Source organism: Andrographis paniculata, unplaced genomic scaffold (genome assembly GCF_009805555.1).
Source record: "Andrographis paniculata isolate CXL003 unplaced genomic scaffold, ASM980555v1 Contig62END, whole genome shotgun sequence".
NCBI lineage: Eukaryota > Viridiplantae > Streptophyta > Magnoliopsida > Lamiales > Acanthaceae > Andrographis > Andrographis paniculata.
The window spans coordinates 3,606,070-3,622,459 of NW_026137598.1; the positions used below are offsets into that span (position 1 = coordinate 3,606,070).

General features: G+C 32.6%; 2 protein-coding genes across 2 annotated transcripts; one reads left to right on the plus strand and one right to left on the minus strand.

The window, feature by feature from the left end:
• Window positions 1–973: 973 nt before the first annotated feature.
• LOC127260910 (importin subunit alpha-4-like) lies at window positions 974–5,870 on the minus strand. Its single transcript, XM_051288959.1, has 10 exons — window positions 5,518–5,870; window positions 4,612–4,708; window positions 4,438–4,529; window positions 4,222–4,353; window positions 3,877–4,062; window positions 3,558–3,721; window positions 3,300–3,378; window positions 2,800–2,928; window positions 1,801–1,928; window positions 974–1,684 (listed from the first exon to the last, which is right to left on the minus strand). The coding sequence occupies exons 1-10, from the start codon at window positions 5,749–5,751 to the stop codon at window positions 1,306–1,308; spliced, it is 1,620 nt and encodes a 539-aa protein (XP_051144916.1). The 5' UTR covers window positions 5,752–5,870; the 3' UTR covers window positions 974–1,305.
• Window positions 5,871–12,073: 6,203 nt separating this feature from the next.
• Window positions 12,074–14,705, plus strand: LOC127261357 (uncharacterized). Its single transcript, XM_051289679.1, has 3 exons — window positions 12,074–12,407; window positions 13,438–13,746; window positions 14,170–14,705. The coding sequence occupies exons 1-3, from the start codon at window positions 12,174–12,176 to the stop codon at window positions 14,404–14,406; spliced, it is 780 nt and encodes a 259-aa protein (XP_051145636.1). The 5' UTR covers window positions 12,074–12,173; the 3' UTR covers window positions 14,407–14,705.
• Window positions 14,706–16,390: the final 1,685 nt, after the last annotated feature.

Sequence of the window (16,390 nt, forward strand, 5' to 3'; positions counted from 1 at the left end):
AAGTGTGCTTTGAAAAACACAAACTCTTTAATTTAATTTATTTATAAAATATATAAATTAAATCATAGAAAACATAAATTAATTTATTTTTTATAAATTTTTATTATATAAATTTTATTTTAAAAATAAATAAAGTATATTAAATTTATTAAAAGTTATAAATAGGGCAATTTATACATAACTTTATAATTCTATATCCAATTTCTTCTTTCACTCTCTGTACATTAATTTCATCTCTTCTTTACTTCTTAATTACAAATATACTCCCTCCGTCATTCAATTGTATGCTCATTTGACCGGACACAGATTTTAAGAAAAATAAATAAAAATAGAAATTTTTATTTTTTTTTTATAAAGAAAAATGGTTTTTTTTTACTAAAAAAGGAAACGGGAATAAATTTGGATGACAAAAAAAATGAGAATAGATTTGAATGACGAAGGGAGTATAATTTTTTTTTCACTCTATTTACATAAAAACCCTATAATACCATATTTAATTTTTTCTATCAAATGTTTTTTTTTTCTTTTCACTTACATTCCATGCAGAGAAAGTAAAAAATAGGCATGACTTAAAAAATCGATCCGACTTGGCAAAAAAAAAAAAATTATAAATAAATCTGAAATTTTTTGGGCTTTATTTGGCCCGGCACGCTAATGAATCGGACAGTGCTGGAGCCATAAAAGTAGGGCTGTGTCTGGGCAGCCTGGTTCACTAATATTCATATTTGAAATTTAATATATTTATATGTATATTAATTAATGAAATAAAAATAAAATTAATCTATAGTTTTCTTAGTTTGATTAGGTTGATATGTACAGATTGAAGATCCTCTACCTCAACCTCAACCTCAACCCCTGATAAACTGTTGAACTAAACTTGTTTGATAGTTGAATAGTGAGTGAATATAGGCAGAGATATAAGAAAATGCAATTTCTTAAGAGAGATGTTATGCTGTAATATCAAACATAAAAGTAAAACAAGATAAAATGAACTTAGAAATAAAAAATGAATCCATTGAGTGTAAGACTCTACAACCTAAATACATATAGCAATAACACAAGAGACAACAATTCCATGTATCGAACACAACATGACTGACAGACAGACAAACACAAATGAATCTGCGGCATGCAAATTCATCCCCACCACTTCACACACAAATAGAGCCTATTCTTTTTAAAAAAACAAAGAAAAGAACAACAAAACTATGACAGTTGAAACAAAAGAAACATAACAACAAGACAAAGACACAAACAGGCATTGCGAACCGAGTTTAAAGCTCGAAAAAAACCAGGATCTGGCAATCAACCGAAGTTGAAGCCGCCAGCAGGGACGTTCGGTTGGGTGTTTCCGAAGCTGAAACCGTGTGGATTTCCGTCGCTGCCATCTGGGAGATTCTGGTCCTCATCTTCCTCCACCCAGTATTTTTCGAGTATCTTCACAGCCTTCTCGTATATTTCGTTGTTGTCGTGGCTTTGGAGATTTTCTATTTTGTCCAGGCCTTCACAGTCATCTATCATCTGTGCATATATGTTGATTCCATTGTTCAACCCGTTTTCTTTGTCTGCTTCGCCGACTTTCAGAATGTTTTCAAGTCCCTCTAGACATACAGTAACGATTCTCGGGTCTGGACAGATTAGGAGGTCGCATAACGGCTTAATGCAGCCTTGAGTCGCCAAGAATCTGCACGAGTAGGGAGTGGTTTGTGTATTTACTGTTAAGATCAAATCTTATGAATATGTGCCACTGGACTGTCACACCATAAAAATAAAAAAAATAAAATGAAAAACCTTGTATACCTGATCTGCTCAGGTGATCCACCTGATGTGGCATTCGAGATGGCCCATGCAGCCTCTTTCTTTATATCAAACTCGGCGTGTTGAAGAAGTTGCACCAAAGGATGAAAGATTTCTGCCTGAATGACAGCCTGTTCCATGAAATTCAATCACAACAAAGTCAAAGAATCCCGACAAAATAAGGCTGACAGACGAGCAAATCCTGCAACCCTTGCTTTCTGTCAATGAAGAAAGAGAAAACAAAAGCCATTTTTTCTACACTGCCTCTTCCCAGTTTTGAGAAGGAAATGTTACATGATGATTGCATAGTATGGGGTCAATATCGTAGCATATATCTGTTCTTTCAACAAGCAATGGCTTACTTACATAGAACTTGCAGAGCACATTATACAAAAAATTGAAAAGTTTATATTATGACTTACTGAATTAAACTGATGACATTATTTAAGTCAATTCATATAGAATCCCGATTGTGCCAGCAAAAATGGAAGAAACTCAAGCTACTCCATAGAGATTCCAACCAATTTAATCGTCACCCATTATTTAATCCAGCCTCTTCATCTGGGCTTAACACTACACATCTTACAACTACTCGTTAAGATCTTGCCAGTCTAAATCAATTTACAATTTTAGCTGAATTAATGAATTACCAAATACTATGTTCATTACAATTTTTACAAACTTCTTGATTAACCAAAAATCCATGTTTTATTTTCTCAACCAAACTGCATCGATGGGACTTCTCAATGTTGAAACAAATCTTCAAATATTAACAGTCTAATAAAAGTCATGGAGAATCCTTTCTTACAAATTAATGGGATTCATCACTAAAGACCAGAGAATGTATGAATTGAATAGAGTAATAAACATTTGAGTTAATGTTGATCTTTATATCTAATGTGAACTATATATTACATCAGATTGCTTTTATGAAATGGATTATTTTTATGCAGTTAGAAATACCTGGATTCATTGAATCAAGAAAATAAGGGAGACAAGTACCTGGATTTGAGCTCTATTTCCAGCAGTTATGTTGGAGATTGTCCAACAAGCTTCCTTTTTAATACTTTTCTTGTAATTCCCAGTAAGAAGTTGTTGGAGGCAAGGGAGCGCACGGTTGTCAATTACAAACTGACACACAAACATGCAGTGTAGATTAAGTGTAACTGCTATAGAGATGATCTAGAAAAGGAAATGATAGTAATTTTCCCATCGGTAATACCAAAAAATTTATATATACATATATATATAAACATTTGCAAAAATTGGAAACTGGAATTATTTCATGAAAGGCTTCATGAATCTCTTCAAAATATGAAAGAATGAAGTTAGAAGAATATTCCACAATAGTATCTATGCACATGAAAGTTCAACAAGATTTTAGACCCTAAACTCTTAAGCTGTGAGAGATAGCTAGAAAAGGGACACGGCCCTATTTGTGAAAACAGAGTAATGAATCGGCGTAATAAGTGTAATAATAATTATAAACTGCCATGGAATACCTGTGTCTGAGCATCATCACCAGTGACAATGTTCCCTACTGTGCGAAGAGCAGGTACAAGAACGCTAGGTGACGGGTGGCTTCATGAGAAACAAAATGTTGTCACCATAAAGTTTGTCCAGGCCAAACAAAAGTTTTGAAAGATGACCATAACTAACAATCCCAGTAAATTTCATAAAAAAAAAAAAAAAAAAAAAAGATGGCAGGCATGGGAAATGAAATTCAGTATTCAAACTATTGTATGAGCATAGGGACATACAGAAGCAGTTCCACAAGTCGTTGGCAGACACCTGCCTCAATCACAGCTTGGATTTTGTCATTTGTTCCATCAGAAAGATAAGAAAGCGCCCAGCAAGCATCAGTCAGCACCTCCTCATCATTCAAATGGATAAGCTGCCGAAGAACAGGCAATGCAGACCTCACCTGACAAAATGAACATAGATATTAACACAATCTATTACTAAATTGTTTATCCATCCTAGTAGGTTTAAACAGCAGAATAAACATTACATGTAAGTAACAACTCACTATCAATATTATAAAGTAAATTATATATTAAACTCCACAAAGGTCCACACCTGCTCAAAGGGAGTAGGTGGCTTCCCACGACAGAAATTAGACAAAGTCCATGTAGCATTTCTCAGCATCGACAGCTTTGATTTGTCATTCAACTGAGCTAGAAGTGGTATAAGGGCACCGTTTCCAAGGACAAGGTCCCTACAACTTGGAGAGTCACCAGCAACATTACCAAGAGCCCAAACAGCCTGCTTAGCAGATAAAATTTAAGAATGGTTATTAAGCACATATACTTGTACGAAACAGACACTCTTAGAAGATAAAATTTAAGAAAGATTATTAACCACATATCGTTAGTACGAAGCAGACACTCTTTTAAGTCTCAGTAACAGAGAAAATATGAATACCTGCTCACGAACATCATCACTGGCAGAACTAAGCAGTTGCACAAACATCGGAACAGCACCATGTTCAATTACAACTCTAGTATGCTCAGATGTCCCAGAAGCAACATTTGTCAAAGCCCATGCAGCTTCAAACTGCAACCAAGGAAAAAAAAAAGGAGATTTGATTATCTATTCCAATCAAATGTTACAAGGAAACAGCTATATGGGGGAACATACTTGCAGTTGAGGCAGATCTTGCCTTCCAAGGAACTCAACAAATCGAGGAATTACTCCAGCTTTAATCACTTCATCAATTGGTGGGCTTCGTTCTGCAATAATTGAAAGTTACAAAACATATGTTGCCACTTTATCATCACAATGTTAAGAGCTTGAAGTCTTACAAAACAATACCAATTGATAAAAGCTTTCTAAATTGAGTGGTTGCCTCCACTTGTGCATTAGGATCATTGGACCATACACCTTGCACCATTGAAGGGATACTCTCTAACTGTCAATGGAAATTGATTTTATAGGAAAAATAATGTCAAATATGAGATTCACTACAAGAAAATCATTCATAAGAGTCAAGTCCCCCTAAGCTGCATTTACTTGTTAAAACAAGAATGAAAAATCTTGAAAGATCATTCCTAACATTTCTACCAATGAAATTCACTCTAGATGAAAACGAAAATGAAATTGAAATGCTATTAAAAGTTAAAAATGACAAGAAGCAGCTTTACTAACAATAGGTTGAAACCAAGTACCCAGTGTTCCATGGATCAGATCAAAACATGATTTCCTCTATCACAGACCATACCAGAAAAATCCACCGAGTAATGATGCAAAGTTAGTATAAGCCCGAATGCATATACAACAAGCAGCAGTTGTTGAATCTAGCACTACTTGAAGTATATTGTTCAGTTAAATCACAGTCCAAAATTCAAGCAACCAAACAAAATAAGAGAATGACTTTGTCTCTTATATTAGAATAACATATAACCATTTGTTTGACCCCTCACAGCAGCAACAGCAGTTCATTAAATCAACTTAAATCAATTCCAATAAAATGGACATGGAAGTATCAGCTTAATGTCCACAGAAAGAATAAATGCATCGATTGAATTAAAATAAACCCAGGTACAATAATAGATCATAGTATATTGAACACAAACATTAAAGTAGCATCTCAATGGGCTCCAAACAGAAATAACAAGACATTTCCACAATCAATCTCACGTTCCAAACAAGGAGAAATACAGATCACATCTCGATAGAGAAATCCACGTTCAACAAACAGTCGGGAGGTAATAGAGCTACCTTTTTCTCAATGGCGGCAGGTGATTGAGCTGGATCGGGAGGGAAGTGCTGCGACTGCTGCGGAAATCCATTGAGAATACCCTCGCGCCGCTTCTTCAGCAGATTGTCCTCGCGCTTGTTCTTCCTGATCTCAACCAAATTGTCCTCCCTCCGCCGCCGCGCCTCCTCCCCATCGACGCCTATCTTGTAGCCCTTCTTCCGGGCCTCGGTCCTGCTACCCGGACGCAGTGACATCTCTGTCTGTCTGAATCCCTACTTCTCCTCCTCGACCGTTCGACGAATTGCCGGAGAGAGACGAGAGAGAGAGGGGGAGTTGAAAAGTGCGACGCTAAATAGGATGGAAATTTTGGGGTTTCGAGAAGGCGTGACATTACAGCAGTGAAGTGGCCCGACCCGGCGCTCTCGAGCCGGTCCGATCCACACCGTTTTTGAACCTTTTTTTTTATTATTTATTTATTTTATTAGTTGGATCAATTTTAAGACCACTGTTGAAAATTTTGGACCGTGTGTGTCCATACTGGTCTTATTATTTTAACTTATTTTAGTCTCTCTTGAAATAAGAATTTTTATTAAACGTGTTCGTGTGTCCATACTGGTCTTATTATTTCAACTTATTTTAGTGAAATAAGAATTTTTATGAAATTTTGAAAAAATAAAAAAATAATAAAAAAAGGAAATTTGATAGATGATATATGTAATACTTCCTTCGTCACATTGTCATTTAGAATTTCATAATAAATTAAAAAATAATAATATTTTATTGATTATTAAAAATATGTAATAGATTTTGATATTATTATCTTAATTTTACTTTATTTATAAAGTAATTATATTTGTAATTTAAATAAAAGTTAATGATATTTTTGAATTTGTTTATAATTAATTTTTTTTAAAAAAAAAAATTTTGAATGGGAAAAACAAAAAAGTAAAAATGTACTTTGAATTAGGATTGATGAATACTATTTTTTGAATTTTTTGGTTAGTTTGTTTTTTATTTGAAATATAGTACTCTCTCCATCTTAGCTAATTTGTTCATTTCAGTTGAGTAAAGAGATTTAGATATTGTGTAAATAGTAAATAGAAATTATAAATCATGAATTTTAAAATATGATTAAAGTGTATAATTATATTTCTAAAAAAAAAATATGTCCGACAAACGAAAATAGAAATAGTGGACAAATTATTTGAGACACAGGGAGTACTATTCATATGTTACATTTTTCTTATAAAAATAGTATTATTTTTTCTTACAAAATATCACATTAAAATACTAATTAAACTTATAGTGAAATCAAAGGTCCAATTTCAAATAAAAGCAAACAAACCAAAAAAATTATATACTGTTTTTAGCTTCTTCTTTTTTATATGTTTATGTTTGAAGGAAAATATTTGCATTTGAGATATTCAGGTCATACTCTGAACTTAATTGGTCCTACTCTGAACTTAATTGTTTTGGATTGTTTGAAGAGATGATGCATCGATTAAATCCATCGGGAATACAATTAATTTCATTCATTCTTCACCTTTCAAGATTGAATAAATTTAGGAAGTTTGCAATTTAAGCTAAATTTTCTAACACATCACAATCCCTATGTATGTCAAAACTAGATGGAATGTCACTTGTAAAATACTTAATGTTGCATTGAAGCATCGAAGTATGTTTGATAGAATAACGGAAGAATAAGTATCTTTTATGAATTATTAATCTAAAAAAAATGAAAAAAAAGGTAAAAAAAAAAAAAAAAAAAGTAGAACCACCAAGAAGATTTTGGAGAATGCAAATGCATTTATACATTTTCTGAAGAAATTTTACGATGCTACTTTAGAATTGTATGCATAAAAAACTCTTACTTCTTAATTGATTATCAATTATTGGTTGCACTACAAATTAAAATTGAAAAAAAAAAATGCAATGATTTTTCAAATACAACGTTTAAAAAAGTTGTAAGTGCAATGAATGTTTGGGGAGTTGGGATACCATGAATCCATTGATCTTTAGTGCTAATATTTTTTACCCAAGAAACAAGCTTCAGGTGATCAAAGCGACTATGAAAAATATTGAGAGGACCTTCTCCAAATATTCAAAAAAATATTGAAAAGGATAAAATAAATTTAATAATTTTGTGGATATAGTATAAGGGAATGAATGAAGATTCAATTACGGAAGAACATAATATAGAGATGGAGTGCAATAGTGAAGATGGTTTGATTGATGGTGATGATCATTTAGAAATTTACAAAGAAATCGAAATGTGTAAGATGTTTTTTTTATTATTATTATTCTTATTATTATTATTATTATTATCATCATCATCATGTTTAAGTAATATATTTTTTATTTATTTATGTTTATACAATATATTAATAAAATTTTACGTCTCTATAAGTACAAAAAAAATTCAAGATTATTCTCTAACTTGACTTTGGTTAAGGAAAATTTGTCTCTTGTAAGTCTTGTAATTTTTATATATTAAGCCTATTAAAATACTTTAATCTTTGGTTGTGAAAAAACTTTACATATTGTTGATAGGTGTGGGTGATGGACTTGGATTTCCAGCGGGCAAAAGACTAAGGATATTTGCTGTAAGTATGTATTGGTGGTAAAAAAAAACTTTTTATATTGTGTCGATTGTTATTTTTTATTTTTTGATGTTGGTTGTAGGTGTATATTTAGATGGTTGCTTGAATGATTCGGAAAAGAGGAAGATTTTATTTGTATAGCTTACTAAAGATGACATTGGTGAGTGTTTGTTTAATATTATCATGTATGTAACATGCTTTTGTTTTGTGGACTGAAAAAATGATTTTTCTTAATATTTTTGTAGTGGAGATACAACAAGGAGCTAATTGCGCAAGAAACTTGATTATATATTAGTGATTGATAAATTGAATTGCATAAAGGTTGTGGTTCATTAGTCATTTGCCCATGTGTTGGTTAATTTTATTTTAATATTATTGTAATTCAAAATTTTATTTTTGGTAAATCTGGTATATAGTGATATCGTACCAAAATTTTTGGTATACTGAAATGTACCAAAAATTTCGGTGTAAACAATATATATAAAAAATTTTGGTATACCGAAATATATTTTTGTCATCCTGAAATATTCGGTCCGATATGCGGTATAGATCAATATTTTTAGTACAATACGATATGTCATCCCTCAAACCAATAAAACACGCATGTCAATGCGCCATAATTCAAAATCATTCTTGTTATTAAATGTTTTAATTTTGAATTTTGCTTCCATAGCAGTCAAAAGAATCCAAAATCAAATATTGCACTATCTAACAACCCAAGTGGAACCAAAGTTCTGATACAGCATGTAATGTGTCCAACAACTAACATGCCCTGCGCCTAAGTCCTGTTGCTCTAGGGCCATGCTATAAACCTAGAATATCATGTAATATAGACGATATATGTGAAAACATACTTGCACCGAAACTAGAGCTAACGAAAATAAACACAACCCAAAAATTCGATATGAACCCAATACAAAAAAATCGTACTTGAGCCTAAAAATATGGGCTCAAAAATTTTTAGACCCTGTTTAACCCAACATGCCAATAAATTAGGCCGTGCCTGAGCGCACTAAGTCGGGCCGTGCCTAGCCCGACTTGATTTAATAGATTAAATATATTAAATAAATATTTTTATAAATATATATTAACAAATACATATATGTTAAAAATAAAAATATTATCTAAGTGAGGTTTCTCACAACCGACCACATATACCCCATTATGCCGCTCATCTTCACACATCATTTGGAACACAACCTATTGTGGCTTGCGCTTTTAGCCTGAAGATCACCCTTAACATGGTTTCTCTCCACCAACAAAACTATTCCACTTTGGCGCTACGATACCATCGAGCATACTCCTTCTCCCAAGGAGCACTCTTTGCAAAATGTTCACCCCTCATTTGGACATGCTCACCCGTGAGGTATCGTCAGTTGTGCTCTCGTTTGCTTTGATCGACACCACCGTCAAGGCCACTCTAATACTAGTTATTTGTTGGGATGTCTTGAATTTGGTATGTTTTACGTTTATTTTCCACTTCACTGAGCCGTACGTCTCGCTATACGTGCCACATTCTAAAACCCTAATAAGATAATTTTTCTTCTACCGTAAACGTAGCCAACGTCCCTGTTGGTGAACCTTGTTATTCTGTTTTCCGATTCTTTCTGTTCTTGATTGTCTTTATTATATTTGTCACAACAAATAACATGACTTTAGATGTTCTAAAGATTTCTAGTTTCAGCGCATTTTACCCTCTCAATTTCTCTTTTATCTAAATCCCCAATCATCTTCTAGGGTTTTTACATCCGTACCCTGACACCAATGGCGGGCAATGCTTTCAAATTGCAAATGGTGGATGAAGTAGGCGACTGCGGCGAGGTTTTGTGCTTGAGCCACATCATGACAACAAATCTCTAAACCTCAATCGTTTTCTTCCATTCAGATGGTGTCTGTGCCTTTACCTCCCCCTGTTCCGTGTCTGTTCCTTTCCTCGTTGTGTAAAAGTTAATGTAATCCTTGGTTACTTTTTGTATTTCTATAAAATTGAATTTATTTGGTTTAGTGGCTACTAACATGAAACAAATAATTTTTGTGTGAAATAAGTATCAAACCAAACATAATGAATCAGTAAAGATATGATTATGTGTTAACTTAAGAGTTGCTATTAAATTTTTTGTTTTATTATGTAAAATCTTTTATGTCTTAGGTCAATTCTACCTTAAGTATAATATTTATCTCAAGTAAAAAAATACTTGTGTATAGTTCCAGTAGCTTTTGCCTATCTTTGTGTATGGTATATTTGTTTGTTTATTTATTTTCTCTAACTATTCATGATCAATGAATGTAGAGATATATGAATTTGCTTGTAGTTAAAGTAATTTGACCATGTTAGCATAAAATTTCAATGAGCATCGTAGGCAGTGTTGTTACATCATCGCTTAGACGTCCTGGCGGTGTATTGGTACCGCCATAATAGTTCGTCTCGCCATTTTGCGAGGCTTGGCGTCTAGGCATCGCCAAGGCCACGCCATCCTGCCAAATAAACGCCAAACAACTAGTCTACCCAAATAGCGGGCCAAGAAATCCAGTTCTAAAATAGAAACCTAGCCCTAAAACTCATTGTTTCTTAGACCTGTTCTCAAGGCCGGCCGGGGTATTTTTTCTCTCCTACATGTGTCACATACAATACGCCTTTGTTGCCTTTTACCCTCACTTATCGTTGGTCATCGTTGTGTCTGCCTTGGCATTTAAATATAATTGGTGATGGTGTGTGATGACACTTGGCAATTTGACAGGAATTTGACATTAAAAGTGACTTGCCGTTTCAAATATATTCAAATTGAAAGTTGATCACCATGTATAGGAAGTCGATTATATTAAATGGTGGAGAAAATAAAAGATGAACTAGAATGTTGGAGAAATTGACATCGACATGAACTACGTTGAAGAAAGAGGACAACGATGAAGAAAATGAAAATTGGTAAAGAGAGAAAACAAAAAAGAAAGATAAAAAGAGAGGAGACATCAGCCAAAAAAAAAAAAAAACATAAGTCTAGATCCAATTTCGTAAAAAAACAATTTTTTTTTTCCTTCATATTTTGTTTTTGTTCTTATTGCTACATTGATATTGGTTTTAATTCCTAAATTATTATTTAATTTATTATCATCCATTTTAGTGTATTTTTATTTTTTTTATCTACTTTAATTTAAATTTTCAATTCCACAATATTTTCGATTATGAATTCATTACATTTTCATTGTAGATTTGCGAGACAAGCCCAACATTTTCTTAAGTGGATCAAAAATCCAATTTAATATCGATTTTAACAAGTCCAAGTTGAGTGGGCAGCTATGCAAATTTTTTGCGATAACATAAATAAAATGAGTATACTTTTATGCAAAATTATAAAAATTGTACAAAAAAAAAAAAAGTTATAATCAAATAACAAAAGAATAACAATGTAAAAAGAATTATAAATACAAAAAGAATTATAAAAAATATAATTTAATAAAATATATACAATATATATATATTATTTTGTAGATAATAAAATTTTTATAATACAAATAAATAAAAATTTAGAAATATATACTTAGATATAATATAAATTTATAATCAAATTATACAAATTAATGCACATTTATCTTATTATATTAATTACCACTAATCAATATATTTTAAAAGTCTCCAAATCCAACCTAAATCTAGACACAAAATAAACCTATAAATTCAAATCTACCTCAAAATTCAAATAAAAACCAAACTCAAATTTTCTCGAATCCGCCTAAAAAAAGCACACTCTTCACTAAAGAGAGACTAAAATAATTTAAAATAATAAGACCAGCATGGACACACGATGACACGATCCGAAATTTCAACATTGGTCTTAAAATTGATCCAACTAATAAAAAATAAATAAATAATAAAAAAGAGGTTCAGGAGGGTGTGTATTGGGCCGGGTCGGGTCGGGTCGGGTCGGACCACTTCACTATTGTAATGTGACGCCTTCCCGAAACCCCAAAATTTTCCATCCTATTTCGCGTTTCACTTTTCAACTCCCTCTCTCTCGCGTCTCTCTCCGGCAATTCGTCGAGCGGTCGAGGAGGAGAAGTAGGGATTCAGGCAGGCAGAGATGTCACTGCGTCTGGTTAGCAGGACGGAGGCCAGGAAGAAGGGCTACAAGATAGGCGTCGATGGGGAGGAGGCGCGGCGGCGGAGGGAGGACAATTTGGTTGAGATCAGGAAGAACAAGCGCGAGGCCTATCTGTTGAAGAAGCGGCGCGAGGGTATTTTCATTGGATTTCCGCAGCAGCCGCAGCACTTCCCTGCCGATCCAGTTCAATCACCTGCCGCCATTGAGATAAAGGTAGCTCTATTTCCTTCCCACTGTTTGTTGAACGTGGATTTCTCTATCGAGATGTGATCTGTATTTCTTCTTGTTTGGAACGTGAGATTGATTGTGGAGATGTCTTGTTATTTCTGTTTGGGGGCCATTGAGATGCTACTTGAATGTTTGCGTGCAATATACTATTATCTATGGTTGTATACGAGTTTATTTTAATTCAATCGATGCATTTATTCTGTCTGTGAACATTAAGCTGATATTTCCATGTCCATTTTATTGGAATTGATTTAAGTTGATTTAATGAACTGCTGTTGCTGTTGTGAGGGGTCAAATGATTATATGTTATTCTAAATATATGAGACAAAGTCATTCTATGTTGTTTGGTTGCTTGAAATTTGGACTGTGATTAGCTGAGCAAACATACTTCAAGTAGTGATAGATTCAATAACTAATTCTTGTTGTCGATGCATTTGGGATGCATTTGGGCTTATTATACTTAGTCTGCATCTTTTAATATTTAGATTTTTCTGGTATGGTCTGTGATAGAGGAAATCAACTTTTGATCTGATCCATGGAACACTGGGTACTTGGTTTCAACCTGCTGTTAGAAAAGCTTCTTGTTGTCATTTTTAACTTTTAATAGCATTTCAATTTTCATTTTTGTTTTCATTCAGAGTGAATTTCATTGGTAGAAATGTTAGGAATGATCTTTCAAGATATTTCATTCTTGTTTTCACAAGTAAATGCGGCTTCGGGGGACTTGACTCTCACGAACTATTTGCTTGTAGTGAATCTCATATTTGACATTATTTTTCCTATAATAGTATTTTGATATTTTATTTGAAATTTAATAAATTTAGTGTTTTGATGTTATAATTATATATTGTATAATTAAATATTAGGAATTTACAATAGATAGGTCGCTGTATGTCGGGGGCCATGCCTAAAACCTCTCTGTAACAACCTTGAGATTAGCTTGAAAATAATGACTAACCCTTGTACTTTTGTTATTTAAAATTGAGTTAATGTACTTAAACTCCTGATTTAGCAGAAACTGATGGTGATGGCAGCAGAGGAGGGAGTATTTGAGCAGGAAATTGATGGTAATGATAATGGTGATGAAGACGAAGATGATCAAGAGGATGAGGAAGATGAGGAGGACGAGGAGGTGGAGGAAGTGTTGAATAGCAGTGGTGCTAGGGCACCACTTAGGTCTGCTGATAGTGATGAGGATGAAGATGATGAAGGTGATGATGACAATGATGACAACGGCGATGATGATGACAATGGTGATGATGATGACGACGATGATGATGAAGATGATGATGACGATGATGAAGAGGATGGGGAGGAGGAAGAGGTACTGCAATTTTCTTTTCTTTTTCTGTTATGCTATTTAAATTTTATCGGGTTTCAGATCTACACTGGTGCTAAATATTCATACTATTGGTGTAGTTTTATTTGCAATAATATTTGATGCTATATTGCTTAAGTAGTTAATACTTTGTTTTTATTTTGGATATACACTTCATTTTTACAAATCATAGAATTTGAGTCTGTTCGCCTTTCTAGCCTAACTTCAAATGAGTAGAACTTTTTCGTAACATCTTTTGGTTTATATGTGTTTGCATAGATTACACATTGAACCAAGATAACAGTAATTTCTTGTGGTCAAGTAAATCAGCGAAAATCCAGCGTGCTTTATTTTAATTTGATCAGTTGATTCATCGATAGTTTGAACTATTTCATCTATGATATTTATCTTTGTATGGTAATTCAATAGGATCTAGGCACAGAATATCTTGTCAGACCAGTTGCTGCTGCCGAGGACGAGGAAGATGCCAGTGACTTCGAACCGCAAGAGAATGGCGAGGAAGAAATTGATGAGGGAGAGGAAGATGACGATGACAATGACAATGGTGATGAAGATGAGGCTCCATCATCAAAGAGGAAGCGATCGGGCAAAGATGATTCAGATGACGACGGTGGAGAAGATGATGTGAGACCCTCCAAGCGGTAACCGTAACTGTAACCGCCCTTGAAAATCTGATCTCTTCAGGTCAGCATAGCAAAATTGTGATCCATCCATTTGCTTGTTACTAACTTTAAGCCTAAGGTCTTGAATTTGTTAGAACTCTTTCTTGTATTATCTATCTAAGTGCACAATGTTAAGGAAGATTGGATTGTTGATCTTTTTAATATTCACAAAGACAGCTCAATTGTCTGACTAGGATGATACTATTTTAGTATTTTGTAGCTTCAACAACTTTCATTTGAATTGCTGTTGAATCTTTTTAAATATTTCCTAATTTCTACTGACCTTAATATGTGCTGGATATTAAATAGGATAAATTATATAATACTCCCTTATGGTTTTAGTAGAAATTTACAAAACACTCGGTGTTCTATTTATTACGTGAAACGTCTTTGTCGAAACACCTTCTTTGTTCAAGAGTGATATTTGATTCTAAATAAAGAGTTAAATTATGCAAATTTTATACAAATAAAAAACATAATTTTTTTTTTTTTTTTTGCACAAAATAAATAAATAAATAATTGATTAGTCATTTATTTTACAATTTTTTAAAACAAATTGTTATTTGATTTTTAAAAAAACTGTACAAATAAATGATTGATCAATTATTTATTTATTTATTTTATTCAACAAAATTATTTAAAATATTTTACGTTTTTTATTTGTATAAAATTTATGTAATTTAAGAATTTATTTAGAACCGAATATTAATTTTGAATTAAGAGGGTGTTTCATGCAAATTTTTCACGCCATAAATAAAACACATGGTATTTTATACAGTTTTACTAAAATGCAATAGAGTTATATAATTTAAGCTATTAAATATTGTGTGTTTTCTCCTAGTTTTCTAATGTTCGACTGGTAGCCCAAATTACTGAAATAGTGGACATCAGTATCCGTACAGGCATTATCCTTTTAACACACTTCACAAGAATGTACAATGGTTTATTATTGTAAACAATGCTTCCATTATTTATCTTACTCAAGCATTTGCAATAAAAAAAAAAAAACATAATGGCTTATGAAAAATGCCACTTTCTCTCTTGGCTTGGAGATGCCATGGCTCCACCAGGCAAAAGCCAAATTGTCATTACTTTGTTGCCTTTAAAATTAGGTATTTGTGTCATTTTAATTATTATTATTATTATTATTATTATTATTATTATTATTTTGTTGGTCTTGATGAAAAAAGCGTGGAGCACCTCGATATATAAGCCAATGTACATGTTCTAAATATGTACAAAATATTGTTGTACAATTTGGATAGAATCAAATACAGATGAACAATAATGTATCCGAAATTCAACTAATTCGAATTTTTTGAATTAGTTCAGACTTTTTTTAAAAAAAGAAATTGAATTTTTTAAACTATTCATATGGACATAATAAAAATTTGAACCAATTTAAAATTCAAAATTGAATCTTTTAAAATTGAATCTTTATTTAATATATATTTGATAACTTTGTATTAGTATAACATTTTAATAACAAGTAGAAAAAGAAACAACATTTAGATTTCTAAATATATTATGCAATTTCGAATTTTTCGATTTGATTCGAATTTTATGATTCGGATTTTGAATTTAACTTTGAATTTTTTTAGTATGGTTCGAATTTTATAATTCAGATTTCGGATTCCGAAGCTTGGACAATTTGATTCGATCCAGATTGATTTTCTTTTTCCAAAAAATTTGAATTTTCGAATTGTTTGAATTTGACAAAATTTGATACGAAAATTCAAATGCTCACTTCTATAAAATTGAACCGAAAGCACTATTGGCAACTAATCAGATTATTTGTATGCTCAGGCTTCATTCATATTCATTGAGGTGTGATTTTGGCAACGACAGATTTGCAGTCCTTCAAACACACAAAATCAGAACATCAAATATAATACTCCTTCCGTCCCAGATACCGTATCAGCTACACTGTAGACACGGTATTTTAGAATGGATGTAATTAGTAGATA